We start from the raw sequence: 17706 nt of genomic DNA, 5'->3' as shown, positions 1-17706 counted from the left end.
ATTGGTACATCTGAGACATTACATCCGTAGCAGATTCATTATTACTTATTAAAGTATAGAACAATTTTAGAAAAAATGTGAGAGGTATATGATATAAACACAGTGAAGATGAAGAGATTTATGTCATGCACTTATTTCAATTTGACGTTCCATAGAATGCTGGGAGATCTCCCCATTCCTGGAAGGGACAATCATGAGCTTATTGAGCAGAGGGCTCCTACGAGCCTCAATAAGCTAGAAACTTGTACCTTTAAATAACGTGCACTTTTAAGATCTTAACAGTCACCTTGTTCAGTCGTTTAGAGAATATAGAACAGCCTTTCTCAACCTTTCTACCCTGGAGGAACCCTGCAAATAGCTTTTGGATCTCAAGGAACCCCTGCAAACAATTTTTTGATCTCGATTAACCCCTGCATTTATTTTGCAGGTGGCGTGGTCTTTAAAAGTATGTGTGGCTGTTTATTTCACTACCCCCTATTACACTGCCACTCATTATACTGTCTCCTGACCCCCCAATTTAGTGCTTCTTGTTACAGTACCACCTATTATAGTGAGCTCCATTATACATCCCCACTATGCAGTGGCGTAGCTAAGGAGCTGTAGGCCCCGATGCAAATTTTACAATGGGGCCCCCCAAGCACCCTATACATAACAATTGATACGACGCACCAAAACCTGCCAATGGCAACTACAGTGTCAGAGGTGCAAGAAGGGGATGGGGAGGAGTTTGTTAATGATTACCACTATTCAAAGTATCTATAGAAGTGATTATTATGAGCACAGGACCAATAGAGGGGTAATACTGTAGTTGAGGGAGGGCCCTTCGGGGCCCCTTTGTCCCAAGGGCCCCGATGCGGTCGCAACCTCTGCAACCCCTATTGCTACGCCCCTGCCACGATGGGGGAAAATGCCAAGGAACCCCTGCACAGGGACGGATCTAGGGGGGGGGGGGGCAGACGGGTCTCTTGCCACAGGCGCAGTTTGTTGAATTGTTAAAAAGGCGGCAACATTTGGGTGGGGAATGGCAGTTTAGGTGCCAAAACCTGACCTTTAGGCGCCAAAACCTGACCTTGCCCCAGGCGCAACTTGGTCTAGATCCGTCCCTGCCCCTGCAGAGTACTCAAGGAACCCTGGGGTTCCAGGGAACCCTGGTTGAGAAAGCCTGTGTTAGAACCTCAACATAAAATGAACTTAGTCTTATTAAACAAGACCTAAAAGGATAATAACCTGAATTATTAACTCTTATCATGTCCTAAACATTATTTATTGGTCCATAAACGGATACAGTTGAATGACAGTCTCTTTAACCACCTTAGCGGTATGGACGAGCTCAGCTCGTCCATTACCGCCAGAGGGTGCCGCTCAGGCCCTGCTGGGCCGATTTTGATCAAATTAAAAGCAGCACACGCAGCCGGCACTTTGCCAGCCGCGTGTGCTGCCTGATCGCCGCCGCTCTGCGGCGATCCGCCGTGAGCAGCGGCGAAAGAGAGTCCCCCCAGCTGCCCGAGCCCTGCGCAGCCGGAACAAATAGTTCCGGCCAGCGCTAGAGGCTGGATCGGAGGCGGCTGACGTCCATGACGTCACTCCGCTCGTCGCCATGACGAGGTAAGCGAAACACGGAAGGCCGCTCATTGCGGCCTTCCGTGTTACTTCTGGCCGCCGGAGGCGATCAGAAGAACGCATCCGGAGCGCCCTCTAGTGGGCTTTCATGCAGCCAACTTTCAGTTGGCTGCATGAAATAGTTTTTTTTTTATTAAAAAAATACCCTCCCACAGCTGCCCTGGCGATCTTAATAGAACGCCAGGGTAATTAAACCAGAAATTAGTCTGTAGCAGTACTAATCTAGTTTATTATGTTAGTTCTGTATAATATTTATGTGTATTAGTTCTGTAAATTAGTTCCCTATCCATGAGTCTGGGATACAAAAGTCATATTTTCCCCCTGTTCTGTTTTTAATTTTTTGTTCCATAAGCAGATTTCTTTTAACTATATGTTTTAGCTGTAGGATGGAGATTTGGTCTGCTGTTTTCCAGTTTGCAGATATTAATGAAAGCGCTGTCAAAATAATATGGGCTATTTGAGGTCTAATTTGTTTGGGGAGCTCTTCTAGACGGATCAGTGAATAATGGCGCACAGCGCCTATGCATAAAAATGGTTCCGCATTAAAAAGATACACTTATCGTTATTTATCGTTAGTACTGCATAATAATGGCGCACAGGGAAAAAAGAAGAAAAACGGCACACAGTAACATTATTTATCAATAGCGCCATTCATATGCCAAACAGCAGACGTTATTGCGCACAGTAACGTTATTTATCAATAGCGCCCTACATAAGCCAAACTGCAGACGTTATTTAACTGCAAAACTGTGAATGGATTTAATGTAACATTGTCAAGGTTAGGGTTAGGCACCACCAGGGGGGTGGTTAGGGTTAGGTACCACCAGAGGGGTGTTTAGGGTTAGGCACCATCAGGAGGGTGGTTAGGGTTAGGCACCACCAGGGGGTGGTTAGGGTTAGGCACCACCAGGGGGGTGGTTAGGGTTAGGTACCACCAGAGGGGTGTTTAGGGTTAGGCACCATCAGGAGGGTGGTTAGGGTTAGGCACCATCAGGAGGGTGGTTAGGATTAGGCACCACCAGGGGGGTGGTTAGGGTTAGGCACCACCAGGGGGGTCTTAGGGTTAGGCACCACCAGGGGGGTCTTAGGGTTAGGCACCACCAGCGGGGTGGTTAGGGTTAGGCACCACCAGGGGAGGGTTAGGCACCACCAGGGGGGTCTTAGGGTTAGGGATAGGTACAGAGAGGGTTCTGTGTGTTAACGCTAAATAACAATAAGGCTTTAACGTTAAATAGCGATAAGGCTTTAACGTTAAATAGCGATAAGCGTCAAACGGATTAGCGGCAACACCGTGCGCCATTATTTGCAGGTGCCATTTTCAGATGGACCCCTTCTAGACCCACTAATAATAAAGCTAATTGTGGCGACATTGTCAAATTATAATTGAAGAAGCTATTTATCAAGGCTTCAACCTGTTTCCAGAAAGTAGATATTAATGGGTATTCCCAGAACATATGTACGAGGGTACCTTGCTTGCGCAGATAGACAGTGCCAGCACAGAGGAGATACATCACTTGAAAATGATGCTAACCTTCTTGGGGCTTGATTCACAACGCGGTGCTAACTGTTAGCACGCCTGTGAAAAGCCCCTTAACACGTCTAAAAGAGCTTTTCACGTGCTATCGCGTGCAAAGTTATGCACGCAAAGTACAGAGCGCAGGGCGCTCCGCGCGAAGTGCCCATTAAAGCTTATGGGACTTAGCGCGCACATAGGACTTTGTGCGCGCAAAACTTTGCGCGCTGTACTTAGCGCGCGATCTGATTGAGAAATCCGGCGCTAACCTACTTAGCACCCTGGTTAGCACGTCTTAAGACTTTAGACGTGCTAAGTAGGTTAGTACCGCTTTGTGAATCAAGCCCTTGGGATAGAATACCAACGATATAGAAGTTTGCGAGATTGCTCCCAATGGGGATTACATTTAGATAGCTTTAAAGTTATATTAGTTGCTGCAATTAGTTGTTCTGTTGATATCTGAGTATTAAGGTCATTAGACCAACTGAGGGCATATCGCTTGAGGTGAGACTTAGAGGTTAGGTATAAGGTTTCATACTAAGGCCTCAATTCACTAAGCTTTATCAAACACTTTATCAAACGTTTGATAATTTACCTCATGGGTAAAATCTAATTTTGAATTCACTAAGGTGCTATAGATTTATTGAACGTTTTATCAATAAAACATTCAATAAATATATAACACCTTAGTGAATTCAAAATGAGATTTTACCCATGAGGTAAATTATCAAACGTTTGATAAAGTGTTTGATAAAGCTTAGTGAATTGAGGCCTTAGTAGATATCTCTCCTTTTCTCTGGCCTTTAAAGTTTAGTAGGGTAAGGATTTGGTCAGGTAATTTAGGAATGCTACGTTGTGGGATTTAATCCAATGGAATATTCTGTGGTAATTAAAAAGTTGGGATGGGGGAGCTTAAATTCTTTTTGAATATCTGAAAATCTTTTTATTTTAACTCCATCAAATAAGTCATTCAGAGATATGGATTTATTTATATAACAGGTTTGTAAATTTAGATCTGGAATAAATTGATGTAGAACTGAGAGGGGGAAAATAGGATTATGTTTTAGAGTAGAACCAGGAGGGTGTTTAAAGAAAACATGAACTGAAAATTAAAAGTCAAAATAAGCACACACAAGTCATACTTACCTTCCATGTAGTCTACTCCTCAGTGTCTTTCTCCTGTCCCGCGTCCTGTTTGTTCACTGTGATCAAGGGAATTTTCCGTCCTCCATTTTGAAAATGGCCATTACCCATAACAGCTTTCTGGTCAGCACACAGTTAAACTGTAACATTGCCTACTCGAGCCATAGGGAAACATGGACATCACCTGGTACATCAGTTTTCCTCTCAGCTATAACTGACAGCAACTGATATTTTACTGACAGCAACTCATATATTTCAGATCTGACAAAATATTGTCAGAACTGGAAGGGATTATTGTCAGAAGAAAATGGTGAGCTTCTAAGAGGAACTGATGGCAAGGTAACTATGCAATGTTCATTTGAAGTTACCTCATGTGTTTATTTTAAATATTTTTACTCAGTACAGGTTCTCTTTAAGGAAGTATTCCCATGCAAGAAGTAAGGATCTGATCGTCGGGTATTGAGAGATGGGGGCTTTTGCACCTAAAATCATGCTCATTAGTACTATACGAGGATCTTTAGTTAGAAGAAGTTTCTCCATTTCTGCCCAGGGTTTATGATAGTGGGGGTTCCACCAGTTTTTAATCATATCCAGTGAGGTGGCGTAGTAATCAAAGTCTAAACATGGGAGGCCCATACCTCCCCATTTTTTTTGGTAAAGTCATCACCTTGTAAGAAACTCTTATTTTTTTTCCCTTGCCAGATAAAATGGGATACACATCTTTTTAATTCTGACAGGTAAGATTTGTTCAAGGGTATGTTGACCATTCTGAACACATAAAGAATTTTCGGGAGGATAAACATTTTGAAAGCGGCCACTCGTCCAGACAAAGACAACCATTTTTTTTTTACATATTGGCGCATTCTTTGTTGATAGAAGTGAGCAAGGGTACATAATTACAAAGAAACTATTTTTCAGTGGAGTTAGGTACTTTAATTCCTAAATATGGGACCTAGGATTCTGCCCACAGAAAAGGGAATTTGTCTGGTATATTGGCTTTTACAGAGGGGGATATATTAAACGCTAGAAGAATAGACTTATGTTTATTTAGTTTATACAATGAAGCTTCAGAAAATAATTTTAATTCTATCATTACGTGTTCCAGAGAATTGGTTGGTTCAGTCAGTATCAATGCAACATCATCTGCAAACATGTTTATACCATGTTGCCAATTTTAACCCCTTTTATATTATTATTGAAACAAATTTTTTGAGCTAACGTCTCCATTAATAGCACAAAATATAATCGGCGATAGGGGACACTCTTGTCGGGTTCCATTTGAGATACTGAAGGATTTTGAGATAAAGCCTGCCGCATTGACTCTGGCCGACGGTACTGTATATAAGGCTAGAATTGCTGTTACTATAGGACCTGAAAGGCCAAACTTAAGAAGTGTGCTTCTCAGGAATTGCCAGTGAACTCTGTTGAATGCCTTTTCCGCATCCAGTGTAAGAAGCACTGAAGGCATTTGACAGAGCTCTACATGTCTGAGTATACCCAACATGCGTCTGGTACCATCATTGACCTGTCGTCCTTTGGTGAAACCTACTTGGTCATTTGCTAATAAGTTTGGTGGTATCAGCATCAGGCGATTTGCCAACATTTTGCGTATAATTTGAGGTCCGTGTTTAATAGTGAAATAGGACAGAAATTTGCTGGAGAGTAGTAGTTCCCCCCCCCCCCCCAGTCGCAGTGGCTGCTCCCCGGTAGTTACGCCACATGCATTAAACTGATGGATTACCTGATTCTGAGCCTGGAGGCCATACTGTGAAATATCCCAAATGTGGATGGAACCACTGGTGTCACCGGACACAAGGATCTTGTTATTCTCATCACTCGCTATTCCAAATACCGACTCATCCTCCTTACCAGGAGCGTAGAAGGATCCTGCAGGAAAAAAGTCATCAGCAGACAAGAAGGGCTAATCACAGCATTTGTTCCCATACATACACACACAGATGTTTGCCCAAGAGTCCCAAACAATTGATTCCTCTCTGACCAAAACTGATTTGGAGAGGAATTCCATCCATTCACTGCAGAACAATTTTCAATAGATTGCAGCAGGAAACCATTCAATGCAGTGCAATGCTCGGGTTGCCGATGGGCCGCTCCTGGCCTGCCTAAGATGGACCAGAATATTCATCTGGTCCGATCAATACTTCTGATCAATTTTAGGCCAAAATCGATCGACTATTTTTGTGGCATTGATTCCCATCAAATTCAATCACAGTGATCGAATCTTCTGAGATTCAAACGGGACAATCAATCTGTATATGGCCTGCTATAGTTTAATGCTTCTTGGCTGATCAGATCATTTTGATTGACTCTACCAGAGATCTATTACTCCCAACAAACCTAATCAATCAATGTCTGATTGATTCTAGACAGTTTTCGCAGGGTGATTAAGCATGGTGGTACATTTTCCTGGACAGGGTGGGTGAAGGAACAAAAAGTATCATTATCCTCATATCGTGGTACTGCATTGAAGCAAACCTGAAGCAGAAAAAACATAAGATATAATGAATTGTATGTGCAGTACGAATAATGAATAGGACATCAGTAGCAAAGAATACAGTTTCATATTTTTATTTTCAGTTATATAGCTTTTTTTTATTACATAAATCCAAAAATATGTAAATAAGTGATTTTGCGCCCACTGGATCTAAAATCAATACGATTGGCTGCAACAAGTGATAATAGGGTTACTCACACCCCCACTGTTCAAGTAAAAAATATCTCAGAAAACACTTATGCGCCTATATGTACCATCACATATACATTCTTTTATTCAAAATCATAAATACAAAGGCATGAATCCCCTATAAAACCAGATAAAATTACCTATAAATGCAAAAAACACTAACCAACTTTCTCAGTGCCACCGCCCTATGGCACACCGCCTGGCACACACCACAACAGGTACCTATAGCTTGATTCGCTGAGTAAAATTCGTTTCCTAGCATATAATTGCACTACTTCCTATGACACCTTTCTACTCCCATATAGGCGCATAAGTGTTTTCTGAGATTTTTTTTTATTACATTGCATCATTCCGTCACATTTGCAGTTTTAAAACCATGCTCTGTCTTTGAAGCTATAAAACAAAGCAGAAATAATGACCTTTTGAACTTTCCTGCTGTAAAACCTTATCTCAAGCTGTCTCTCACTCTTGTCTAAGTGCTTCAGAAAACAGGACTGTATTTGACCCAATTTGGGTTGAATAGCTCAGAGAAGCTCTTTTGCACAGATAAGAACTGAAGTTTTTTTAAACTCTTTCTGTACTGGGGAACAATATGAGACTCTTGTCATTGCTATTAATGTTCTATTTCTTAGCTGTTCTTCACATATAATTCAATTCATCATCTCATAAGTTTGGCAGCCTCCGTATTCCTCTCACTTCTGGTTTCCATTAACATCTCATTGATGATCTCTAGTTCCGGAAAATGGGAATAGAACTCCACCTAGTGGAGCAGCTGAAAAAGTGATGGAAACTTAAAGGCCAAGAGCTTTAAAGCAGTAGGATCAGCCACACTATGCCAGGGGAAAAAAACCCACATATATAAGTAGATAAATACTTGAGCTACTTACATAACACATGTATTATACTGTCCACGTTTTGATTTCAGTGAATTTTATATAGTAAATGAAGAGAATTCTGTTCCTGGTGGGGGCCATGTCTTTTGCCCACAGTTTGGACTAAAACCTGATGTCATTTCTGCCCTTTATTTTTTTTTTCTTTTCTCCTCCAAACGCTGAGTCACCACAGCCTTGCGTGTAAACACAAGTGAGCAGGGGATTGTGTTTCAGATAAGCAGCTAGGCAGGGAAAGAAATGGAAAAGGAGGAATATATTCTTGATAAAAAGACCCCCAGCATGCAACTGTTTGACACTGACTACTAAAGGACCAGTGCTCCTTAAAGGGGAACTTCAGCCTAAACAAACATACTGTCATTAAGTTACATTAGTTAGGTCAATTAGAATAGATAGGTAATATAATCTCTTACCCACCCTGTTTTAAAAGAACATGCAAATGTTTGTGATTCATGGGGGCTGCCATCTTTGTCATGGGGGCAGCCATCTTTTTGGTTGAAAGGAGGTGACAGGAAGCAGGAGACACAGTTCCAACTGTCCTGTGTCCTGATCACCCCTCCCAGCTGCACACGCTAGGCTTCAAATGTCAAATTCAAAATGTAAAAAAAAAAAAAAAAGGCACCAAAACAGCAGAGCGAGAACAACAACATCAGAAATCCCATTATGCTTTGCACAGCATCAGGGGGAAAATGCCCGGGCAGTTTTCTTCTGTGCAGCTAAAAATGAGGCTTGTATAAGAGAAACAAAGTTCTGATGCTGTGACACTGTTAAAGAAACACCAAGCCTTTTCAGTGCTGCTGAGTCGATTTTTAGTTTGGAGGTTCACTTTAAGTATGTGATAACTCCAACAGCAGAAAGAGTTTTGAAAGTTTTGAATGAAGGATTAGCATCTTTATCACTTAATACACTCAGGCCCTTGCTAATTGCTATACTGTGCCAGGCCCAGCACATTCAGTGTCTACCTTTTCACTGCACCACCTGACCTGTGTGACTGCTGCACTGCACATTGTATTCTAATACCAGTCACTGCATACCTTTCACTGCACCTGTGTGACTGCACATTGCATTATACCACCAGCAGTCATTGCATACCTTTCACTGCATCTGTGTGACAGCACACTGTTTTATATACCAGTCAGTGCATACCTTTTCACTGCACCTGTGTGACTGCACATTGCATTATACCACCAGCAGTCACTGCATACCTTTCACTGCATCTGTGTGACTGCACATTGTATTATACCAGCAGTCAGTGTATACCTTTCACTGCATCTGTGTGACTGCACATTGTATTATACCAGCAGTCAGTGTATACCTTTCACTGCATCTGTGTGACTGCACATTGTATTATACCAGCAGTCAGTACCTTTAACTGCATCTCTGTGACTGCACATTGTATTATACCAGTCAGTGCATACCTTTCACTTGAATGGATGGCAGACTTGCCCTCCATAACAGATTCTCATTTTAGGATTTCAAGTGTATTCGTCTCATCATTATACAGCAGTCAGCGCATACCCTTCACTGCATCTGTGTGACTGCACATTGTATTATACAAGCAGTCAGTGTATACGGTACTTTTCCGTTAGCATCCACTAGGTGGCGTTAATTACTATTCCCCCTCCAGGCCTCCATGGATAGTAGGGAAAGATGTAATTCTGGTGGAGTTTTATCGCCACCTAGTGGATGCGCCCGGCTAACGGAAAAGTACCGTGTATACTTTTCACTGCATTTGTGTGACTGCACATTGTATTATACCAGCAGTCAGTACCTTTCACTGCATCTGTGTGACTGCACATTGTGGAAGATACCAGGCCGCAATTATTTCTCAAAAAAAGGCGATACCCAAACTGTACCGTGATGTTGAAAGGCAAGTGGTGTCATCTCTGGCACACAGCGTTGGGTCAAGGGTCCATCTGACCACGGATGCCTGGTCTGCAAAGCACGGTCAGGCCTGCCCGAAGACTAAGTCAGTCCGCACACACAGCATCTCTGCCTGCATGCTGTGTGACTGCCTGCCCCAAGACTAAGTCGGTCCCCACACAGCATCTCTGCCTGCGGGCCGCTTGACTTCTCTCGCCACCACCAACAGGGTCCAGGACTCCAGGTGGTGGCTAGCAGCGGCCACTAACAAAAAGAATAATAATTTTTCTGGTGCGTGTACATGCCTGCCTAATTTTTCTGGCTGCACTGCGGCTGCAACAACAAAACAAAAGGCATGTACATGTGTCAATTCCCCTTCGTGATCATTACCTTGCCGTGGTGAAGGGGCTTGCGTATCACAATGAAGCAATGACCTATATGAGTGTGTTGGGGGGCACACCTGACCCAAGATAGTCAGGTAGTTGCTTCTTTGTGGACAGACGAAATGCGATCAGCTGGGCAGTCACTATTGTTCTGTCATTGAGCTACCTCAGCCCGGCGACCATATGGGCTTGAAAACCGCCAAGTTTGCCTGCCCATTGAAGTGTATTGCGGTTCGCCGAGTTCGCCGCTTCGTGAACTTTTGCGGAAGTTTGTGTTTGCGAACCCAAAATCGGAGGTTCGAGCCATCTCTAGGCTTTAGTTGTAGTAAAAATGAAAGTGGAGACAACCTCAATTCACTAAGCTTATCTCCTGTCTTTAATAACTCTTCTGAGCTGTTTCTACAGTTATCACTATGGTGATAATGGTGATAACTGTAGAAACAGCTCAGAAGTTATTAAAGACACGAGATAAGCTAAATGAATTGAGGCCGACCCTTATAACTATCTCCGAGTAGGCTTAGTTGTATTGTAGCCAAGAGTCAGGTAAAGAGAAGTTATGTTGGAGGTCTGACATTCTGTTTCTATTTTTTTGCTCCAGAGAGATATTGCTGTGGACCAAAGACAAGAGAACTGGCAAGGAGATTTGGTTTGCCGAAAAATATATTTGTGGTTGAGCCCTTTTAGGTAATTTGTTGAGGTCTATTAATAATAGAGATAATTTGGGGGACATTTTTAAATTCGTAAATAGAGTCTTTTTAATCAGAATTTCAATTTGTACCCACAAACATTTCATTAATGGGCATTCCCAAACCATATGGATAAAGGTGCCTACATCGGAAGAGCAGTGCCAACATAAAGTGGAAGTGCCAGGAGTAAATGATGCAATTTTCCTTGGGGTATAGTGCCACTTAAATGATAAAATATTTACGCACGGAAGCTTTAGCCAATCAGAATCTGGGATCAGGTTCTGATTGGCTAAAGAACCTGGGACCTGGGTTGCGTCAATGCTTTATCATTTTTTGAATACCTAAGTCATAATATTATTGTTTATAAATTCCTTTATTACATTATCTTGTGGGAACGTAGGTTTGCAATGTTTACACATTCTGATTAGGTCATTTCTGACACAGTGAATTAAAAATGGACGTCACCAGCCATCTTGTCTGCTGGTTGAATTTTTTGCCCCAGACATTAAGACTAAACAATGTCATTCATGACGCATATCTGATAATGTCCCTATCTGCTAATTATGTGTCTGTTCTTTCCCAGAAATAAGATTGGTCAGGTTGACACTGTAACCAGACCTGTGAGAGTCTTCAGCAATTAAGGCTTATTGAAACATACAGGGCTTCTAATATACTTATTTAAATATAAAGCTTATTATATAATTCTTCTTAAAACAATTAATCATATAAGATATAACTGCACATTAAAATGTAATAATATAAAATCATGTTCTATATATTTGCCTTTCTTATGAATAAATATAATAACTTCAACCGGCAGATGTCAGCATTTCATCATGTTTAACTATTTGGGAAAACCCCTTGTTTTATATTTTTATAAGGCCTGTTCCCAAAACATCATGTGTTATCAGCTATGACTGTTCAGCTAGCTTAGACGTCCTTCAAGCAAGAAGAACATAAATATATATATATATATATATATATATATATATATATATATATATATATATATATATATATATATATATATATATATATATATAGTACGCTTATCTTGACCTTGACATTTGAAAGATGCTTTGTATCATAAACAAAGAATGTTGTGGCTTCTAAATTAAAATAATCCAATTATTAGTTTCAGTGCATGGAATATGCTGAGATGTCACAGAGCAATATTTTAAAAAAGCACTCTAACTTTACAGTTTACAATGAAATTTTGCATAGAACATTAAAACTACATATGACAGCTACAAAACTACATATGACAGCTTTTCCTGCATAAATAAAACCGCTAGAAATCTGACATCCCCCCTTGCAGGAAAATGATGGCAGATGATTAGCGATTTCCATTTGTTGTTATATTTCTCCGAAAGGAAAAAAAAATCTATAATCAAAATTAAAAGTAATGCAATCTTTCATTCATGCAAAACCTTGCTCATTAAGTAGCATTGTCGGCTGTGTTGCCAGCCTGACAATAGACTCAATAGTAAGATTAATATCTTCTCCAATAAACATATTTTGCTGGTCTAGATATGGCTATAGTCTTTGTATATGACATATGTATTGGTTCGCCTTGAATTTGTACTTTCTATCACTGTGGTAGCTTGTGTAGATATGTAGGAAAATTCTAGGCAATAGTCATTACCCATTTCAAGTCATGTGGTAAAACTTAAAGTTCAAAATGTATAAACAAGAATTATACTGTTCATGTGGCTCCTAGGTTCTTTTATAGCACAATGCATTCAAAGATTTATTGTTAGATTACAACAGGTTAATTAGTTAATTGGTTAGTATTATGTATTAATACAGTTAATTACACCTTTCTTATACCTTAAGGTTTTTTTCACAAATGGTATGCAGCAGAACAAAGTATGTGTAGTTTGCCAGCAGAATCCCATAAAATAATGTCATCTTTCTATTTAAATATAAATATATTAAAAATGTAAGCATTAAAAAGTTCTTTAGCAATTCAAATTGCAAGCTAGCTAGTTGCAGTAGCTGTTTTCAAAAATATTCTCAATAAAACATATATATTAACATCTCATTGTTGAAGTTGCTTCTCTACTTCATGTTTCCAATATTTTGCAGTAATTCTCTCTCTTGAATTGATTAGGATCTTTATCACTGATTTAAAAGTCACTTGCAACTTATGTTTTAGCCTGTCAGCATTCTTGTGTAAATCTTTGCATGTTTACTTTCACAAAAAGTGAAATGTGCTAGATTATCTTGTAGATTAAGTTTTGCTATATTGTTGTTTTCTTGTTAAGCACAGTCTCTTCTCACGGCAATATTTAATGTAGTTACACGCTTGATCCTGGATATGTCATGTGTAGATCTTCTCTCTGATTGAAGTAGTAGTCCTCACTAATCATTCATTAGTATTGGAATCAGTAGTCATTCAGAATTTTCTTTTCTGGAAACTTCTTTAACAGGTATCATATGTTTCATATAACTTTCAGTCAAGTATCTGTAATTCTTGTATACGACATGCAGTTCTCACGATAGCGTGATAGGATCCCCCCTTGTGCCACTTTACAACAATCTAGTATCAGTCCAGTGTTTTACTAGCAGTTTAATCTGCCACCTGAACGCATTATTGGCAGTTCAGGCTGTTTAGAACATTTCATCTGTAATATTATTAAATAGTCCCGCATTTAACTCTATATTTTCTGAGTTGACTATGGCTAGTCATCTTGCATCTTTAAGTCTAGTGTATACGACAGTCTTTGCATATCATACAAAATTAATTCTACACTTGGTGCCGCTCTTGGTCATAAATATGTATACCTTTATTGAGAAACCATAGAAAAAATCACAACACCTGCCTTAAAAACACTTAAAATGAATGCGGAGCGCTCCAAACCTCATACCATGCCACACAGCACACTTTCATTCATCCCTTCCGCCCTGGTACCGGTACCAATCCATTAGTATCTTCAGGGTGTTGAGGAAAAATGGCTGCTGTTTTTATGCATGCATATATATATATCACAAGCCGCTTACGGGTGGTAAGATTATGTGGCTCTGGGGCGTGGCTTGCGCATGGAAGAGTGAGGAAGCAGCCTAGCGAGGCTCCTGATTCCCTACGGTTTAAAAGCTAACTAAAGCGTGAATTCCGACTGCTTTTACCCACATGGGCTCTTCTAAGAAGAAGAGGAACAAGAAAACCCCCTCTCACAGAAGTTCTGCTCATATCTTACGATTCCTCAGGCCTCTAGAGCGGAGACTAGCAGAAGCCGAAGAAAGCAACATGGCGTCGCCGCGAGGTCAGCCGAGCGCGCCATCGGCTCCACAGAGACACTCCAACTCACCCAGAGGTTCCCCAAAGTCCACCCAGGGAGAAGTGCAGACACCCGAAAACCAGGGTATGATCCCAGCAAGACATGGATCTCTGACGCCGGAGCACGGCGAGATAGAGATGGGGACGGCTGCCGCTGCGTCGCCGCGCACACTTCAGGCTCGGGCCTCCCCGGGCTCATCTTTCCGGCAAGCAGCCTCTCCTGGTCAATCACCAAGATCAGCTCCGGACATCCGCCATCAGACCTCAGGGATAACTTCCCCCATCACATCAGAAGGAGCCGAATCCTACCTAGAGGTAGATCTCCATGATTATGTGAGATCCCTCCCGACAAAGCAGGACTTTGAGAGACTTATTATACGCATGGAGGCAGCATATAAGAGAGAAATGACTGACTTCAGACAAGAGGTAAGCCACATAGTTTCGAGGGTAGAAACGGTGGAGAAACGGCAGGACACTCTTGAGGAAAGGCTAGATAAACAACAAGAATCCATTGATGATAACTCACACCACATCTCATCCATCTATCTTAAGATGGATGACATGGAAAATAGGCACAGACGCAACAACATTAGGGTACGAGGCCTTCCTGAAGCCACAAGGCCCCCAGACATCATGGCAACTCTAGAAGGCCTATTCAAACAGATTTTGGGAGCACCCCCTGATCACAAAATTGAAATAGACAGGGCCCATAGAGCCCTGGGCCCGCCTAAAACAGACCCCTCCAAGCCTAGAGATATTATCTGCCGGGTACACTTTTATAAAGAGAAAGAGGCCATTATGAAAGCAGCCCGGTCGCAAGGAGACATTGATTTTGATGGCGCTAAAATTCAACTCCTAGCTGATCTCTCCAGCCTCACCCTCCAGCTCAGGAAAGCAATTCGTCCTCTACTCGAGGAGCTACGCAATAAAGATATACAGTACAGATGGGGTTATCCATTCTCCCTAAATGTCCAGCACGAGGGCAAATCCTTCACATTCCGCTCTCCAGAAGATCTGCCTAAAATACGATCATTGTTTGACCTGCCTTACATCAAAATCACCGACTGGCCGTTGTTTCAACCACCTGCCTCCCGTCCCTCGAGAGTCCGCTGGGAACCAGTAAACAGACGAAACGACAATAGAAGGGCACGACAAGATGCAACATAGGCTATAGGGCTAAGATCTTTGGAAATCTTTGTTTATGGTTTTACATACAACCTTTACTTTCTACACGTTTATCTCATACGGAATGATCTCCTGGGAGTGCCCTTATACATGGGGCTATTTACGTATTCGTTTCTTTAATTGCAAGACTGCTCATCCCCCCATATCATCCTTCAGCGCAAGATTGCACACCATCTCGATCCCTGAAGCGCAAGATTGCACATCAGTAATTCTTCCGTTGTTTACGATAAACCCTATACTACCCATAAGCGCCTGATAGTAACACTAATATGGAGATTTATTCACCTCCCACTCCTCCAAATTATATCATCATTACCTGCCAGACTATAGGACAAGGAATGGTATACTATAACACTAACTCGGGACTGCCTAAATAACATACTTGTCATAAGCTGAATCCTTTCCAATAGTTAAATGTGACAGAGGCTCGGCCTAATCTCACACAGGCATTACCTAGTATATTAATGACCCCCCCCCCTCTTCTTAAAATAATACTATGGGACTTAAGGATCTTTAAAATTCTATACCTGATAGAGGGTTGAGAACTGTATATATGGGTTGCAATGTTTCTATTCTGAACGAGGTCTTGCAGTTTGGTTATATGTTATATGTTATATGTTATAAGATAAGTATACCTATACAATAGAGAATATACGAGTAATAACCATATAATGATACGGGTCTGAACCAAAGATTCACAAACATACGCACGTAGGGACAGACCACATCCCATGCGTCTCCACCCCTCATTGATCAGAGCCACATTGCAGAGCGAAAATTGTTTCGCTCCCTTAGTGGCAGAACATATGGCTGATCACCGACTAGGAGAAAGGTGGATAGGTACGTTGATACCAGGTTTCTCATTGTTTATATGTTTTATGTTTTTTGTTTTCTTCTTATCCCCCCCAAGTCCCTTGCCTACAATACAAATGACTGTCCTACCTCACAGAACCACTAATCTGGGATATGCAGCTACCTTCTCGATACATGTGAGATGGCTGACCTCATAATAACATCCTACAATGCTAATGGTTTGAATGTCCCCCAGAAAAGATCTCAGATCCTCTACCACTTCCATAAGCAGAGGGCCTCTGTCTTGGCTCTGCAGGAAACTCATTTCCGCACAGATTCTATTCCTCATATGAAATCGAGGTGGTTCAATAGATGGTTCCACAGCTCCAACCCAGATGGTAAATCAAAGGGTGTATCCATTGGGTTACATAAAAACCTAAATGCTTCCTTCATAGATGATCTTAAAGATACACATGGTAGATTCCTATTCATTAACCTACAAATAGGCCCAAAGATCTATACAATTGGAAATATTTATCTACCTAATCAAAATCAGACTCAGGCCTTATCATCCTATCTTAATAAATTACTTAACTTTGCTAAAGGGCACATCATACTATGCGGAGATTTTAACTTTTGTATGGTGCCGCTTAAGGACTCATCCTCAGGTAAAACCTCGGTCCCTCTGGCTTCTCTCTCACGTATCCGTCTTAAACTCCAGTCAGCATCTCTAGTAGATTCATGGAGGGTAATGAACCCCACCGAATCCAACTACACATTCTACTCCCACCTCCACAAATCCCATAGCCGGATAGACTACATATTCTTATCCCAACCATTACTGGACAGGGGACTGAAAGCAGCAATAGGCAACAGACTTTGGTCTGACCATGCCCCAGTCACCTGCTCCCTATCATTAGACAACTCCCCACGCACAAACATATCCTGGAGACTAAACGATAACTTACTTAAAGATCCCTCCTGCTTCCAAGAGCTTAAACAAACTATAGATAATTTTATGAAAGACCATGCACAGGATGAAACGCCCCCTCCCATTAAATGGGAAACCCTCAAATGTGTGTTGCGAGGTGTTCTTATATCTCATGGGACTAGGCTGAAAAAAGAAAGAGGGATGCAAATGTCTCAATTATTAACTAAAATCTCTGAACTAGAGAATACCCTCAAACAAAATGCTACCACAGAAATAGAATTGGAACTCTCCAATACACGACACAAATTACTATCCATCCTAGATGAGAAGTCTCTTTCCGACAGAATAAGACTTAGAGGGGTCATTTATGAAAAAGGAGGAAAATGTGGCAGATTACTGGCTAGATATTTAAATCCTAGACTCCCCACAACTTCTATTCCCTCAATTTCCAAACATGACGGCTCTAAAGTATTCAGAACATCAGAAATAGCCGAGGCTTTTAGATCTTATTATCAATCTCTATATAACATAAAAGGAAAATATGATGATATGTCGACTCCTACACTAAGAAATAAGATTAAAGAATATCTAGAAAAGAACAGAATTCCTCAAATACACCAAGCAACAATGGAAGAATTAGACCAAGAATTCTCCCCCCATGAGCTTTTGTCTAGCATAAAAGCCACTAAATCAGGAAAGAGTCCAGGCCCTGACGGCTT

General features: G+C 41.3%; 1 protein-coding gene across 1 annotated transcript in view; it reads right to left on the bottom strand.

Annotated features, from left to right (window-relative positions):
- LOC137541043 (cilia- and flagella-associated protein 337-like) overlaps positions 1 to 17706 on the bottom strand; it is a 129153-nt gene that overhangs the window by 56976 nt on the left and 54471 nt on the right. The window contains exon 17 of the mRNA XM_068262192.1: positions 6018 to 6163. Within this exon, the coding sequence (XP_068118293.1) occupies positions 6018 to 6163 (146 nt within the window). The remainder of the gene's footprint in view (positions 1 to 6017; positions 6164 to 17706) is intronic.

Source organism: Hyperolius riggenbachi, chromosome 12, assembly GCF_040937935.1.
Source record: "Hyperolius riggenbachi isolate aHypRig1 chromosome 12, aHypRig1.pri, whole genome shotgun sequence".
Classification (NCBI taxonomy): Eukaryota; Metazoa; Chordata; class Amphibia; order Anura; family Hyperoliidae; genus Hyperolius; species Hyperolius riggenbachi.
This window is presented reverse-complemented; position numbering and strand designations above follow the sequence as displayed.